We start from the raw sequence: 16,575 nt of genomic DNA on the forward strand, positions 1-16,575 counted from the left end.
TCCACTCTGCATAACTGCTTTACTTCTGGGAAGCTCCCAGTACAGACTTCCACAGGACTCAAAGTGACCACTGGAAGGAGGGAGGAAGCACAGTCCCACGCATCACTAATTACTACATTAATAAAGCATGATTCCCATCCCTCTTTCTTCAAAGAAGGGAAAGGCCATCTCTCCACTTACTTTTCAACCCCTCAGGCTTTCTGCCTGAGTTTCTATCACACCCTGCAAGAGAACTGCAATGTGGCATGAGCTCTTGAAATTAGGAAGAAGAGCTAGAGCTGCTGCAAACTGGCTGTTTTCTGTTCATCAGGGAGTCACAGAATCACCCAGAATCACAGAATCACCAAGGTTGGAAGAGACCTCAAAGATCATCAAGTCCAACCTGTCACCACAGACCTCATGACTAAACCATGGCTCCAAGTGCCACATCCAATCTGCTTCTGAACACTTCCAGGGACAGTGACTCCACCACCTCCCTGGGCAGCACATTCCAATGGCTAACAACTCTCTCAGTGAAGAACTTTCTCCTCACCTCGAGCCTAAACTTCTCCTGGCACAGCTCATGCTTGTATTTGCTTTCAGCTCTTACTAATATAGCCAGGTGTATACTGATTGATAAAACCATATGTAAACTGCTCTCTCTGCTATACATGAGAGTAAGTGCCACACTTACTGTATCAAAAAAGGGTAAACTCTGCTTGCCTGCATTCACTTTCCAATACTCCACACTTTGGGTTTGAAGAATATAACTAGACTGACTGCTGGCTTCATGAAAAGGTTATTGTAATTCAAACAGAATTTGTTATTCCTGGAAGTGACAAGTTGGACTTGATGATCTTTGAGGTCTCTTCCAACCTTGGTGATTCTGTGACCAAGGGATTGCTTTCATATTTTGCCCCAGTCATTTCTTAGGTCTTACATGGATGCAGCCTCAGAAACATAAGTAAACGACAACTTGCTTTCCAGGGGGAAAAATGCAGACTATGCAAATTCAGCTGTGAACTCCCCCTCAAAAAAAAACCCCAACATGCTACAGTTAAAAATTACAGGCTGCCTGTATGCTAAAAACGTTGGTGTTTTGTTGAATGTGTGAGGGCTAGAGCCTTACAGAAACAGGAAGGCTCTTTAAAACACCTACAAAAAGACAATGAGAGCTTTGTCGTTGACAAATTGATCAAGGATGCTGCCAACCAGTAAGTTATAAAACAGTAGGCTCTGTTTTGACAAAGAGCGTCATGAATCTTTAGATCATAATATTTGTTTCAAGGCAACCCTAAAACAATATGTTTAAACAAAAAGGGAACATTCTGTCCCACATTTCTTGACAGGATTTGAGACAGCAGCACGGCACGTCTGGTTAATTGTGTGCAGAATCTGGGTGATTAGCCACTTTATTTCATTTCACTTGAATGTAAGACAATTTATGATCTGAAGTCTACCAAGCAGCTGTGAGAAATGGCAAAATATGTGGCAGTGGGACAAATGATTAGTCTTCAGCTTGATCTCATAATTACATCATAATAGGTGACATGATTGGATAGGTTACAGTAATTAAAGTGATGAAAAGTGCACATTCATCCCCTATATGGCTCTCATTAGAGTTATACCCAACTGCTACTATTGTAGTGAATGAGGCTTCCTATCCTTGTAGCATCCAATTATCCCATAGGCATCCAGCGCTGGTGAGGGCCCTGCTACCACTCCCAGCCAGGCAAGATCTATCATCCTCTGCTGCTTAAAATAAAAGCAAGTCTTAAAGCCTGCTGTGGTTTGGTTTCTCTCTCCCGGAGATTATTACCCAAATTTATTGCCCACAATTTCTTCTTCCATGTTCTTAAGGTCTAAGAATATTTATGGTCTCTCCCCCTTGGGGATTTTTGCTACCAGTATAATTGCATAATGCCACTATTGTGGTTCCAACTCATCTGTATGGGTGTGGGCAGCAACCTTTGCCAGTGCAAGTTAAACTGCTTCTTCTATCTGAAGGGTTTCTTCTGCCTGTTTTTCGCTTCATGTTTCCCTTGAAGTAATGAAGAGCTCAGTCACGATATCCTCTTAGTTACTTGTTCAGAACTACTTGAAAAGTGGAAATGTTATTTCTAGAACTCTTTCACTCCTGTGAATTTTCACACCTGTAGAAGGATGCTTTCAGTAAGCAAGGATGGAAGTTGCTAATGTGAGCTTCACCAGAACCAAGTCTGTCTCTGGCAAGGACAGCCCAGTCCTGCAGTCTGCTGCAAGTGGGGAAGAGCATTTTTGCATCAGTAGTTAGGTGAATATCAAGAAGCCCGGAGGAGTCCTGGAGGCTAGACCATCTCCAGCTGGTTTAATGGTATGCAGACCTTGATAGAAGGTTGTGTTACACAGGTTGAGGTGTCTTTGCTGCTCCAAGGGCACGGCCTTAGCTTCACAGTGACATGAGCACAGCACAGTATACTATGCCTGTTAAATACTCTGTGTATGCAGAATAACTCAAGTGTGTCTGAAGGAATTTGCAAGACTTTCTAGGCCATGCCACAGCACTGACTTTACTAAACATTTTTAACAAGGAGGGGTCCTCACATATCACATACAAACATTGAATCTAGACACATCTCAGGCTTTTGCTTTCTAAGTTTCATTTTCTGATTCTTTTATGCAACCACCACACACACTTCTGGCAGCACAATACCCAAATACACAGAGAACAGCAACCAGAGCATTTTTTACTCAGCTTTATCCTGTAAATTCAGGATACTATTTGCTTTTCAACAAAGAAGATGTTAAAACTGGCCCACTATAAAGACTGTTGAAGGGTCTCTCAATCTGCAAGCTCTGCTTCTGCTAAGTGATGAGATTAACATACCTCTCAATGTCTAGAATTGTTCTTGCCCTTTATAATTTGTGACCTCAGGTCCTCTCCACCTCATTGTGCCTTTCAATTCCTCCTCTTTCTTCTACACAGTCAGCAAAGAAAATGCTCACGACCTATGAAGAACAGGAACTCTCCTGTTAGCCACACAAAAGCAAGGCTGCTCCACTAAGATGAAACTTAAGCCTCACTGTATAAATTAGTGGGCTGGGGGTTTTGTTTGGTTGTTTGGTTTTTGGTTTGGTTTGGTTTTCTCTAGGACATGTACAAAACAAGATGGTTTTGAATGAAAGTATCTATACAGTGTCAAGCTTGCAAGACAAGCTTAGATAAACTTCAGCATGGTTTTCCCTCTTCCTCTGCCCCTTGCCCCAGACAAATTATCACCTTAACACAGCACAAGGGACACAAGGACTCATTTGATGCCGCTTAGGAGGAGCTCTTTCAGTATGTGTAATATACAAAGGCCTAACAGGTAATCCATGAAGCTACAGACTGTGAATAAAACCTGGGTATGTCCCTGACATAGTGACCAATCACCTTCGAAAGTGTTTTGAGCTGGCTTTGTCCTGAAGTCCTACCTCGCTGTCCATGTCTATGGCCAGACATCTATGAAGTAAACCCAAAATACCTCACTTACAGGTGGCTGCACCAGAAAAGCATCCATATAATGGATATAGGAGTATTTGTGTGATTATTGGAAATGTTATTATCTAAGTCATATGCTTGGAAAACTAACTGTGAAGGAAGGGCACATGCTCATGCTAGAAAGTAGCTTGCCTTTGCCCTTGAGTGAATCCTGTCTCTTCCAAATGAAGTCAGTGCTAGTGACCAAAATCAGCTGCATTAAGCTGTCAGAAGTGTTCTGTCAGGCAGTTTTCATGTTATGAAGCTCCTGTTCTGTAACATCCTCACAAGTTATTAGTCAGGCTCAATGTATGCCTCCTTTATGAATTAATCTTTTGCCTTGACTCAAAGCTCTTGCCTTTAAAACTGTATTTATATAAAAGCTGGTTTTAATTCTCCTCCTTGCAAAGGGAAACTTGGAAGAGTCTACTCAAAGCACTGTAGCAATGTGACAGGGGTTAAACAAGTCCTTGAATAACAGCTTTGAGAGCTATAGACTACTCCATTCATCTTAATGATTATTTAATCTTGGAAGCTGACAGTAAGTTCCTTGCCTACAGCATATTGAAAACTGACAAGGAGAGGGCATGATAAAGTAATGTGAATTTAATAGCAAAATAAATAATACAAAAGCTACTGCACTGATTGCATTTTTCATTATCCTCCTGAAGTCAATATGGAAGCCATGATTCCAACACCCTCTGGAAGAGATGTAGAGTTTCCCCCTCAGTAGCATACATATTTGCAATGGGAAACTCATAGCCTCAGACAACCAGCCAGCTCCTGCTGAGCCCAGGGTGGCAAGCAGGTTGAAAGGGAAACTGGACTACCCTTCCTTCCGCCAGTGCTCTCCTGTATGGTGTACTCCCTCACCAGTCATGAAGAGAAAACATACCACTCCCAGATGTTTTACAGCCCCAGTCTCAAGGGCATGACTTAGCCTTTTTTTACGAATCACTGCAATAAAAATTACTATGAAGGGAATTATTTTCTACCTATCTGTCCTAGAGGACATTGTCAAGCCTCCCACACCCAGGACAAAGAGACAGCTTCCTTTCCTGGCATCTGCCAACTCACTTTCCTCGTCTTTATGGGCCTCCTGAAGGTATGTGACAGGCAAAAACCATTCTGGCCTTCCAAGGCTGCCGACTTGCCTGTACCAACGACTCAAGTTCTGCTGAGAGTTCAGCACTAGCAGTGAGCACCATGGCAGAGGGTTTTGCATATTAAATTACCCAAGGTTGCCAGACCCGATTTATTGCATCACTACCTCCATGAGGTTGACTTGCAGGACTTTTCTGCCAGTATTTATGATGACCCTTAACATACATAGTTAAAACCTGGCCCTATGATGAAATAATGTATTTTAGACCTCAACCTGTGTGACAGAGCTGTTTTGATTGCTCACTGAGACTAGTACAAAACAGTGCATGCTCTTATGTTATACTGCCTTTCAGCAACTGTAATTCCTTCAAAGGTAATATATGTTTTGTACCATCTCTGTTGTCCTATTTATTTCTCTTCCTCATTTTCCTTTATGCTGGATCTCATTTGCAGGTTTTGAATCAGTACTTGGCATGGGAGAAGCTTATTTTCTGTGAGCACAATATTTTCACCAATTCCATGTTCTTTTTAAATCCACTCTTGGAGCTGTTGCAGTTTGACTGTCTCACCAGTTCCCCTCCATAATCACCTTCATTTGTATGGATTTGTTCTCCACGATCTCTGAGACAGATTGTGGAGAACAAATTGGATTGGATTGGAACAGGCCACTTCTATTCACATAGACATTCACGTCTTCAAAGGTCTCTCAGCCTTCAGAATCTTGAAGCAAGTGACCCATCACAACCTCCTTCAGCCAGAAGGATGCTGACAAGGTCCAGTGAGGATTAGTCTGACTGATGAGCTGCTGCAGCAACACTCTCCCTGCCTTGCACCACATTCAACATTTTAGTCTAGATTTCAAACTCTCCTTTGCAAAGAAGGGTTAAATCTCAAGTACTGAAAAATCTGTTTAACACCTATACCAAGAATATAATGTACCAGGTATATGGTAAAAAAAATACACCTGATCACATATGGTGTCTGAAAAGTTAAACAACAGGCAGTAACACAAAACAAGAGCTCAGTTTGGGGGGGGGGGGGAGGGGGAAAGGCTTACTAAATCTGACTTTTTCTGAGATACTAGAAAACCTAACAGTTATCAGTTGTCTCTAGGGCATGCCAATTAATTATGTGCTTCAGTTTAGCACAGTAGCAGAGTATTTCTGACCTGCCAGCAGTGTGCACCCACCTGCCTCATATCAACCTACCCCTGTAAAGACTGGATAGAGTCGCTTTGAATTCTCTGGCACACCTTGAAGAGGTCAGTCACTGGGGGCTGTTTAATGCGTGAGCTTCCCGTGGCTGCTGGCACTGCAGCCAACTGCTTACCGTGTACCTGCGTCCTCCCTGTGCCACAAGCCTTCTCCAGCCCCTAGCACCTGAGACTGGGAGCTGCCCACAGCATCCTTTAAAATTCTGTAATTTACCATCCCAGAACTTTAACCCACAAAAGCTTGCACACTTTGCACCCCTGCGTGAAAAATACCGCCCCGGGGGCAGGTTACAGAAGCAGGCAGCCCCAGCATCACCCCAGCTCTGCTGTAGGGGCTGGGCCTTTGCCCCGTCCAGCTGCGTGCCCACCAGCCCCACTCGTGTCCGCCGGCCTCGTGTCCGCCGCCTCCCTGCGCATCCCACCGCACCCCTTCTCCCTGTGGCAGCTGGAATTAGCTTGGGAATTAGCCTGCAAACGACAAAGATATTCCTGCTTTCTTTAAATTACATGTGTGTAAGCGTGTGTGCATGTATACGTGCACGTGTACGGCCTGCCAGCTTCGGGGGCGCGCAAGCGATGCGCGGGGCTGTGGGGGTTCGGGGAGTCCCCGACCCCGGAGCAACGATGGTTGGCAGAAACAGCTCCTGCGGAGGGCAGGCGAGGGGGCGGCGGGGACGAGCCAGCCCCTCGGTCCACGGCAGGAGGAGGAGATCCCCCGTGCTGCAGCCCAATGGGAGCAGTGGCTCTTCCCTTTCTCCCGCTTCCTTTCTCCACCCCCAGCCCCGGGCTGGGGAGGCGGGAGGCGGCAGAGCTGCAGCCCGGCCACCGGAGGGGCGCGGGGCCAGGGGCAGCCCTACACGGCCCTCTCTCCGCCTCCGCTGAAACACCTGCGGGGGGGAAGGATGTCGGGGAGCGGCCGCCCCCGTCCGCGGGAGCGCGGGCTGGCCCCGGAGCCGCCCCGGCGAGGAGGAGGAGGAGGAAGAAGAAGACGAAGAGGAGAGGAAGAGAAAGGAGCAGGAGGGAAGTGGGGAAGTTGTGCCTTGCCCGCCCGGTCGGGAGCCGGAGCCATGGGCCCCGCCGGGGGGGTGCGGGCCGCCCCCTCGCTGCTGCTCTCGCTGCTGCTTGGAGCCTCGGCCCCGCTCTGGCTGCGGGCGGAGAAGCTGGGTGAGTGAGTTTGGGGGGTGGTGGATTCGGAAGGGGTCCATGCTGCACGGCCCCTCGGGGCGTCCACCTTGCGCAGAGGAGAGCGGTGGGGTGCTGCGAGGAGCGGTCCACGCCGTCCTCGCCTTATTGCTGTGCGGGAGCGCAGCCAGGGCTCCTCTCGGGCTGTATATAGCTGACCTGGTTAATGCTCGCCGGGTTTATCCCCATGTCTGAGTAGCTGTGAGATTAAGGCGGTAACCGGCCCTAGGCTAAATGCACACTTGGGTTTGCTTCGGATTTCCTTAATTAGGATTTAAATTTTGTTTTTTTAAGAAGTCAGACAAGCGGAGCCAAACTCTCCGGCAAGTTGTAGACAGGGTCTGGGAGCGGCTCCGGTCCTTCCCGCGGCCACCTGGGTGCCTGGCCCCAGCGGAAGAAGTCCCGAGATCGGCAACCGGCGCTGGACGACCGGCAACAGCTCCGCCGCCCCGCTCCCCGGGGCCGCGTCCCTCAGCTGAGTCCCCGTGTCTCAGCCGGGCGCAAGCGAGTCTGTTCGCACACCGCCCCGCTGAGACCGAGCACACTCGTGTCGGGACAGAGCTTGGCAGGGATCTCGACAGCCCTTTTGTGATGCTGCAGCTCGCCCAGTGAGGGCTCGGGCTGTCCTTTCCTTAACCGGTGTTTTTATGCGGCTCCCAGTTAAGCTTCCTGTGTAAATTACAAGCACAGCCGACTGCTCCTACCGAGGAGTTGCAACCTTTTGGTTGTGGCATTTGCCTAGCCTGATGCATCCATCTTGGGGCAGTTCACTGACAGCTACTGGGCTGGTTAAATAGTTAACGCTGGAAATTAAGCGTAATGAGCTTGATCGTGCATTCAGATAAATTAATAGTCCCTGCACTAATGTTCCAACTTGGCTGCAAATTCCAGAACCGAGGGCATTAGCAGTGCATCCAGGCAGTGGTACAAAGTACTTTGTTTGGCTGATTTGTGCCTCTCCTCCACACGACTTCCTACGAATGGAGATTTTTTCGATATGGATCACCACAGAAGGGAGAATTTGGTATGAGTTGTGTTGCTTTTCCACTTGTCAGCTTCGTGCCAGCTTTGCTATTCCGTCCTCAGTATGTTTCCCTGTTTTGAGACTCCCAACTTGGTATGCTCCAGGAAATACACATGAACCAAAGGGGGGAAAAAAAATACACCCTCATTCCCCTGTTTTCATCAGTGTTTTGAGGGGTTTTGTTTGTTTGTTTCCTCCTTCACTCATGTCTGTCTCACGCGAGACGACAATATTTTGTTTCCTCTTTCACCAATGTTTGTCTTGCATGATGACAAGAAGCAGAAAGTTATTTGGAGAGTCAGAAACTAAGTTTGTTGCCATTCTGTGATTTGAGGAGGTTTCAGTGCGCACAGTCGCATGAAGCAGTATGAATCCTACTCCTAAATTAATTGGTGAAAGCCCTTAGGTTGCACTAGAAAATACTTCTACTATCAAACCAACAGCAAGGAAGCACAAGTAGTATTTTGTCTGGTTCTCTTTGGACCGAAGTCCAATGTATATGAGTCTGACCAGTGTCTAGAAAGCAGAAGAGATTCCGACCTCTGTCTTTCCTTTCTCCTCAGGGTGCAGCTATTCTATTCCTTTACTGATATTACCCTGTAAATTAGGGGCTAAATGTTCTAAAGTCACACCAGTGGAGAAAGGAGATAAGGATAAGTGGATCCCAACTTCCTGTTGCACAAGCTTCTTGACTTGACTTAAAAGTTGTGATGGAGCACGGGAAGTGCCCGAGCAAATCAGGCTCCAGTTGCAGCTAGTTCTGTATCTTGTCACCGCTGGTGCCTTCAACCAGCTGCTTCAAAGAGAGTTGTGCTGCTTTAAATATATTGATTTAAAAATACTCATTTTTAGAAATAAAGTAGCACATTTTCCTGGCTTCTCAGGAGCTGTCTGCACAACCTGCTTTTTTTTTCACCATGACCAGCTCACCTTCCTTTTCAGTTTTCCCTGAGGGATGCTACGGAACGAGGATGAAGCTGCTGTTACAGCTTCTGTTCTTTCACTTAAACTTCAAATTAAGGCAAGGGCCCAATTTTTTCACTGGTTACTTCATAGCATTGCTCATATCCGAGTGTGACCGTGCAGAGCCCAGGTGTCAGCTTACCACAGTGCCACCAAGGTTGGAAGAGACCTCAAAGATCATCAAGTCCAACCTCTTCTGCTCTTGAAAATCATTTCAATGTCTGTGTGTTGCCCAGAGCCATCTGAACTGTGGGATTCTGTTGTTCAGAGAGTGGTGATGGGGAAGGATGTGTGTTTAGGGATCTGACTTTAATTAAAACATTTTTATAAGCTTAGTAGGTCTCACCTGGGGACAAATATCACATCTATGACTGTCCATGAGTAATAAGTAGCTTTGGCATTTATAATAAAAGGTTCTTCTTTTCCCTTTTAATTCTGATAATGCGCCGATAATTTCTCTTGTGGTTCCAGTTGCCAGCTCTTTGCTGACAACAACATCTTGCTCCCTACATGCCAGCCTCACATGGATGTGCCCAACCTGGTCTGTCTTCTCAATCTCTCCTTCTGGTGGTTTAAACCTAAGGTAGAAAGGAGGGAAACCTGAACACGTTATCTTTGCCTTTCACTGCCTTCTGTTTTTTTTCCATCTGGTCTCATTGAGCAAGACCTTGAACCATGTCATTATGGAGGGCAGAGTTGAATCTAAGTCTGTCTTTATTACATTTCTGGCCAGTAGGACTTCAAGCTCACCTGAGGGCTGTTTGTTCGTAGAAGGGCATAATAGGAAGGGGAATTGTACTCTGTTAAGATTTAAGCCACTGCTCCTGCTATAACCCATTTATTTTCGCTTCAAATAAAGCAATGAAACTATTTCTTGTGGCATCTACCGATCAGCCTCTGAACATGAACTTTGCTTATGGGATTCCTGAGTCTAGTGACACTTGCACCCAGTCCCCAGTTAGAAGAATCGAAGGGCAGTAGACTCTGAAACATTTTTGGAGTGAGGCTTTTACTTAATGTGACAACAGCATATGCAGTAATTATGGGAGCTTATGCTTGTTCTCGGGGGTGGGGGTCGTACAAACCCCATACCAAAGAATATCAGTGTGATCGTGCTAATCCACTTTGCATGCCCATATCCAGCAGTCTGAAATGCAGAGAGAGATGAATCTTTCTTGTACCCACCCCCTTCCAGTTTCTGAGTATAAGTGATTGGTAGATTTTTCAGTTTGTTTGCATTTTGTCCTTATGTCTGCTTCTTTCCTTGGCTCGCTCTGTCTCGCCTTGTGAGTGCTGCTTGGAATCACTAAAGAGGGAGGCAACAGATTTCTGGTTGCAGTTCATAAGCCACATGAAAATGCCACATGAAAATGGCAATGTTTCCAGTTGCACAGGCTTTGCTATAAATAGCTTTAAGCCCTTTATATGTACTTCTCTTTAGGTTATCAGGGGACATATTTCAAACACAATCAGAGACAGGGAGGCTACTGGGAGTCTCACTGGCAAAGGAGGGAGGGAAAAAGATGCCTTGGGAAAGTTGTTACCTGCACATTCACATAACATGCATGGCTGTTGAATCATAGCTCATGCAAATTTCTTATTGATTTTCATATGCAAAGCCAAATCCATTTATATTTATCAGCGTGGTGCCACCTTTAGTCCACTGGAGCTGCATTTGTAGTACAGTAAAACATACTTTGTAAAACATTGACTTTGAGGATGCTTATGCTGCTGTATAGATGCCTCAGAACTAAGTCAGGTACCAGTTGTACAAAGCTGGTACCCATCTGAGCTAGCACACCGCCCCAAGAAATGTGGCCTTGAGTGGGGGCAGGCACTGAAGCCCTCAGCAGAGACCCCACTGTAGTTTGGGGCTGGCTGCATTGTATCACATGCTCTCCCGTGGCATGTACTCATCAACACATGGCTTTGCACCATCTGCTAAGAATAAAACAAGCCAGGCAAAATCAAAATAAAATCCTTCTGACTGGATTCAGTGGAATGGTGTTGGATCCCAAATATCTGCAATCAACCCAAAAGTTGACAGCAATGCATAAGAATGAGCACACAGCTCCCCTAAAAGCCTTAATTAGCTTTTCAGCTAGGATTAGGAAACTTCAAACTGGGACAATCTACCAGTGATGCTCAAATAAAATACAAAGGATAAGGGTTTGAGTAGTTTGAAGAGTATGCAGTGTCTTAATCATTGCTTTTGGAATAAATTATGAACTAGCTAATTAAATTCATTTAGATTGGGAAGTTTGCTGTGTGCTAAAGACATTTTTGAGGTTTGCTGGACGCTTGCATGTAGAGAGGCTGCCAGTAGTTATGGTTAGAATTGTTGATCCTGTATAATTAAGCCTGGGAGCTGAGGGTGTTATGAGGAGGAAGTACTTTGGTCTTTCATTCCCTCTCTCCCTGTCTCTTCTTTTGTCAGAGCCAGGGCTTGCCTCTCAGGAACCTCCTTCCAAGATATGAAGGTTTAGCTTGGTGGTGGTGCGACTTTTTCATCTTCCCTGAGCAGGATTTCCAGTCCCAGTGCAACCATGCTAATTATTTCTGTTCACCTGATGTCTGTTGGGCTGCTGTCTGTTGGCAGCAGCTGCCTGCCTGGTGGCTCCATGCTGGCTCTGCGTGCAGGGAGAGGGAAGAATGAGTATGCTCAAGCTACGCTGGCTTTGCACATCTCCAAAGAGCTTCGGTAAAGGTGTTTTCACGCATGAGAGGGACAGAAGAATAGAAGGGGGAAAGCAGAGCAAGGCTAGAAATCCAGAGCCAATGCTTCCTGGAAGACCAGAATCTTCATTTTGTTATTTAGCATCACACATTTAGCCTCAAGCTGCTAAAATAGCGTTCATCAGGCAGTTAGTAAAGCTCTAAAACACTGTTTCTTCTCTCAGCTACTGCAGAAACCTTGTTTCTATCACAGCTTTAATCTGTGATGTTCAAGTTTTTGGCACTTCCACGGCAGATTGTTCAGCAATATTGGATTTCAGTCTCGTGCTTTGACATTAAAGTTGAAGTCATGTTGATGTCATCTTCCAGATGTTCGTGTCTACTGAATAAAAACGGTGTTTATTTGTTTTATTTCCAATCACAAAACCACATGGGGAGTTCTGGACGAGATCCCTGATGCTGTACAAAGGCCTGGGTGTCCTGTCAGAAATCAAACAAAAGTTTTTCTTCATGGTGTAGTAGGAGAGACCTCAAAACATTGGAATTGTAGGTGGGTGTCTTCACCCATCAGAACAGAATGGCTTTGTTGTTGCAGCTGTGGTAACTGCCCAAAAGTACTTGTGTTCTGCTCTGGTGCCACGCTCGTTCTGTGTTTGACTTAATATAGTCAGCTATGCCTTGGTTGTAAACCAAGCTCAAAACAACAACAACAACAGGAAAGTCCTTTTTCTCCTCCAAGTATGAAAAACATTCTATTTTACCCTATACAGTCAAGCATCCTGCTGGTCACACTCTACTGGAGACTTTGACAGCGAGGTTCTCTGCTGGCTCAGGAGCTGTTGCTCTTCCTGTTGCCTCAGCTTGCTCCCAAAGCCAGGGATTTGTAGCATCTCATATTCCTTGTGTCAGCATGGTACAGGGGAATGGAAGTTGAAATGCCTGGAAGCCACAGAGCTGAAGGCTTTAAAGCAGAGCTTCAAAAGATAAGCTCTTATTGTAGTGTGTGTTGTTTTGTGCCACATTCAATGAGTGGCTGGAAGTGGCAAGGAGTCAGCACTTGCTGATCTATTAATATTTTGTGACAGACAGAAGAGCTGTAGTTAAACTTGTGGTCCTTAAAACTCACATTAATGTGTCACAGAAATGATGCTGTGGATCACAGTGGCACAACCAGCACTAGAATAGAATAGAATTGACCAGGTTGGAAAAGACCTTCAAGATCATCGAGTCCAACCTATCATCCAACACCATCTAATCAACTAAACTGTGGTACAAAGCATCCCATCCAGTCTCTTCTTAAACACCTCCAGTGATGGTGACCCCACCACCTCCCTGGGCAGCCCATTTCAGTGGCCAATCTCTCTTTCTGTGAACAATTTCTGATTTCCTTTCTATTTATTTTGGTAAATTATTAATTTCTTCACTAAATACCTCTCAGATCAAATCCATGCAGCCAAAACCAGCCAGGGAGCTCATAAGCTTCACTGGATTAGGGAGCTGCTGAATACACCCTTCTGGTTAATACCACAGTATAACTAACTAACTAAGGGTGGAAGAGCCCTCGAGGATTGAGTCCAACCTATCAACACAGACCTCAGGCCTAAACCATGGCACCAAGTGCCACGTCCAACCCCCTCTTGAACGCCTCCAGGGACGGTGACTCCACCACCTCCCTGGGCAGCCCATTCCAATGACATACCCTGACAATGAGCATCAGGCAGGCTGCTCACATGAGAATACAGGGGAAAAAAAGACATTTCTTGCTTTCAGTGTTCCAGACCAGCAGCCTGATGTAACTCTTTGACCATACCTTTGTCTTGGTTCAGTTCAATTTTGCTTCCATTCCCACTGGCATTGTAAGGAACCGCTTGTTAGATTGTGTTACCCATAGAGGACACTGCTAGTTTCCTAGAAGTTGGACTGACTGAGTCAAAAGGCAAACCAGAAAATTGTGTCTTGCTAATAAATGCCAATTACTGTTTCCTTACCAAGCTAATTAATGTTCTCTTGAGACACATATTAATTTCCACCTTGGGGATAATGGGAGAGGTTGCATAATTTGCTTTCTGCTGTCCTTTCTTACTAAAATATCATCTATTCCACCCAGGCACGCAGGCTAAAAAGGTGAATGTGTGATTTATATTCAAGTAAGGTGGGACAGGTTTGCTTCCCAGAAAAAAAAAGTGCACTCTTCATCACTGATAACTGTCAGTCTTGCTTGACTTGTGTCACATTAACAAGGGAATAGCATATTAAGGGGAAAAAAAAAGAGGCAAAAAGAGAGTGGTGGTTTCATTCTATCATGTTCAGCTACTTCCTCTTGCCCAAATTAAAGCTGTTTTGAAACCTTGCCTTCCCACCTGCTCCTGTAACTGGAACAGCTCTGCTTCAGCCTCTCCTTACCCTAGTGTCTCTGAATTTCCTGTCCCTGTGGGTTTGTCAGTCCTTAGCACTGCTGTGAATATTCCTATTTCTGTGCAACCCAATATTCAAGTCTGGCCCTGAGCTTGCAGCATATGTTTCCCACACAGTCCAAATTTGGTGCAATATACTGTAAGTTAATCTCCAGTAAAGCACAGCAAAGAGGAAAAACTTGGGGGAAAAAAAAAAAAACAGATGGAGAAAGTAGAGCAAACAATTTGCATAGATATGATGTGTCTCTCAGTTAAGATTAACATTTCCTACTTTGCCTGAAAAACCCTTAATGGAAATCCAACTGCATGTTTGGCCAGATCAGCAGAATCAGCAGAGGTGCCCTAGTGGCACAATGTTCTCCCAGCACAGAGGGGCCCCAGGATGAGGGAGCAGGCCTCCATCTCCTGCTGTGGCCTCACATCCCTGTCTTGTTGCTGGGATGCTGTAGGCAGAGGGACATGGAAGAAGCATCTATCTGAAGCTTCATGAGGGTCCTGGGTTACTCTGCATGGGGGCTGTGGGAGGAGCACAACCATCCACTCATTTATTTACAGCCCTTTAAGATTCCTTCTGGGCTTGGGAGTGACCTCCTCAGTGCCCTCCCTGCACTTGAGGTGCATCATGTAAACATATATCCTACAGTGGGCAGGTATTTGTTAGAAAACAAACAAAATCAGCTTCCTTTTAGCAAGCAGGGAGACTTTCCACTTAAAATTCCCCTGAAATTTCCATGCTTGTGTAATTCCACACGCAGAGACCAATAAAATGCTGAAGTGGTCAACCCCAGCAGCGCACCACCTCCATGAAAGAAAAGTGGTGAAAAACACTCTGCAGGAAATAAATCAATTACAAATCTCCTTTTTGTTGTTGTTGTGGTAGCAGTTGAAAAGCCAGAGAAGTTTTCTCACACCCTCAGTCTCCAGAGTGCTGTATTTAGAGTGCTGAAAAGCAAATTCCAGTGCTGAAACTCGCTTCTCTTGAGCACTACGTTTGGGTGCACTGCTGAAGTCCTGGAAGCAGCGACTAAAATACACTTCTTTTTGACGTGCACTTCAGTACTCTCTGTCTTTCACAGATTGTGATGGAACCAGATAGTGCTCCTGAAAAGCAAAGGCAAACCTAGTGTGCTCCTATTTCTGGGTATTTAATAGAAGGAAAGCAAGCAAACTGTATGGTGCTATTTACATTCCCGTGTCAGCCTTGTCCCTTATGTGTTGCAGGATCTTGTTCTTTGCAGAATGCAGTGATTTCTTAATCCTGTGTCCTCATGCATAATTCACAGCCAAAGGTCTGGCAGGCTGTAACTGCCTTCTCTCCTTCGGGCACTGTGACTTCTACAGTAATCTGAATCATCTTGCCACCGAGGTCTCATGCATAAATGCAGCCACGTAGCATAAGGTTTCATCCTGTCACGAGTGCTGAAGGTGCGTGTGCAGACCACAGAATCACAGAGAGTTAGGGGTTGGAAGGGACCTTGAAAGATCACTGAGTCCAACCACCCCTGCCAGAGCACTTAGAATAGGACACACAGGGATAGAGGATAGGATAGGATAGGGTAGGATAGGATAGGATAGGATAGGATAGGATAGGATAGGATAGGATAGGATAGGATAGGATAGGATAGGATAGGATAGGATAGGATAGGGTAGGATAGGATAGGATAGGATAGGATAGGATAGGATAGGATAGGGTAGGATAGGATAGGATAGAAAGAATAGAATAGAAAATGGAATGGAATGGAATGGAATGGAATAGAATAGAATAGAATAGAATAGAATAGAATAGAATAGAATAGAATAGAATAGAATAGAATAGAATAGAATAGAATAGAATAGAATAGAATAGAATAGAATAGAATAGGCTAGACCAGACCAGACCAGGTTGGAAAAGATCTTCAAGATCATCGAGTCCAACCTATCATCCAACACCATCTAATCAAATAAACCATGGCACCAAGCACCCCATCCAGTCTCTTTCTAAACACTTCCAGTGATGGTGACTCCACCACCTCCCTGGGCAGCACATTCCAGTGGCCAATCACTCTCTCTATGAAGAACTTCTTCCTAACATCCAGCCTAAACCTCCCCTGGCACAGCTTGAGACTGTGTCCTCTTGTTCTGGTACTGGCTGCCTGGGAGAAGAGACCAACATCCGCCTGGCTACAACCACACTTCAGGTAGTTGTAGAGAGCAGTAAAGTCACCCCTGAGACTCCTCTTCTCCAGGCTAAGCAGCCCCAGCTCCCTCAGCCTCTTCTCAGAGGGCTTGTGCTTTTGAAAGTCTCCAGAGAGGGAGATTCCACAACCTCTCTGGGCAGCCTGCTCCAGGGCTCTGTCAGCCTCACAGGGAAAAAGTTTTTACTTATGTTCAGGAGGAGCCTCCTCCACTCCAGCTGACCTGAGATGGTTGCTTTCCAGAGAGTTCTTTGGTTAAGCAGGAAAATTAGTCAAGTTTTCATAGAGACCATGAAACTGGAAAAGTTCCAGTGTGTCAGCTTCTGGGTCATATCTGTGTGGCTTTA

General features: G+C 45.5%; 1 protein-coding gene across 1 annotated transcript in view; it reads left to right on the forward strand.

The window, feature by feature from the left end:
* The first annotated feature begins 6,593 nt into the window (after positions 1 to 6,593).
* The window catches only part of DCBLD1 (discoidin, CUB and LCCL domain containing 1), a 54,010-nt gene continuing 44,028 nt past the window's right edge, over positions 6,594 to 16,575 (forward strand). The window contains exon 1 of the mRNA XM_068162292.1: positions 6,594 to 6,959. Within this exon, the coding sequence (XP_068018393.1) occupies positions 6,698 to 6,959 (262 nt within the window). The 5' untranslated portion in view covers positions 6,594 to 6,697. The remainder of the gene's footprint in view (positions 6,960 to 16,575) is intronic.

This window comes from Melanerpes formicivorus, unplaced genomic scaffold (assembly GCF_026170545.1).
Source record: "Melanerpes formicivorus ecotype bairdi unplaced genomic scaffold, bMelFor1.0.p_v2 SCAF_63, whole genome shotgun sequence".
In the NCBI taxonomy this organism is placed as follows: Eukaryota; Metazoa; Chordata; class Aves; order Piciformes; family Picidae; genus Melanerpes; species Melanerpes formicivorus.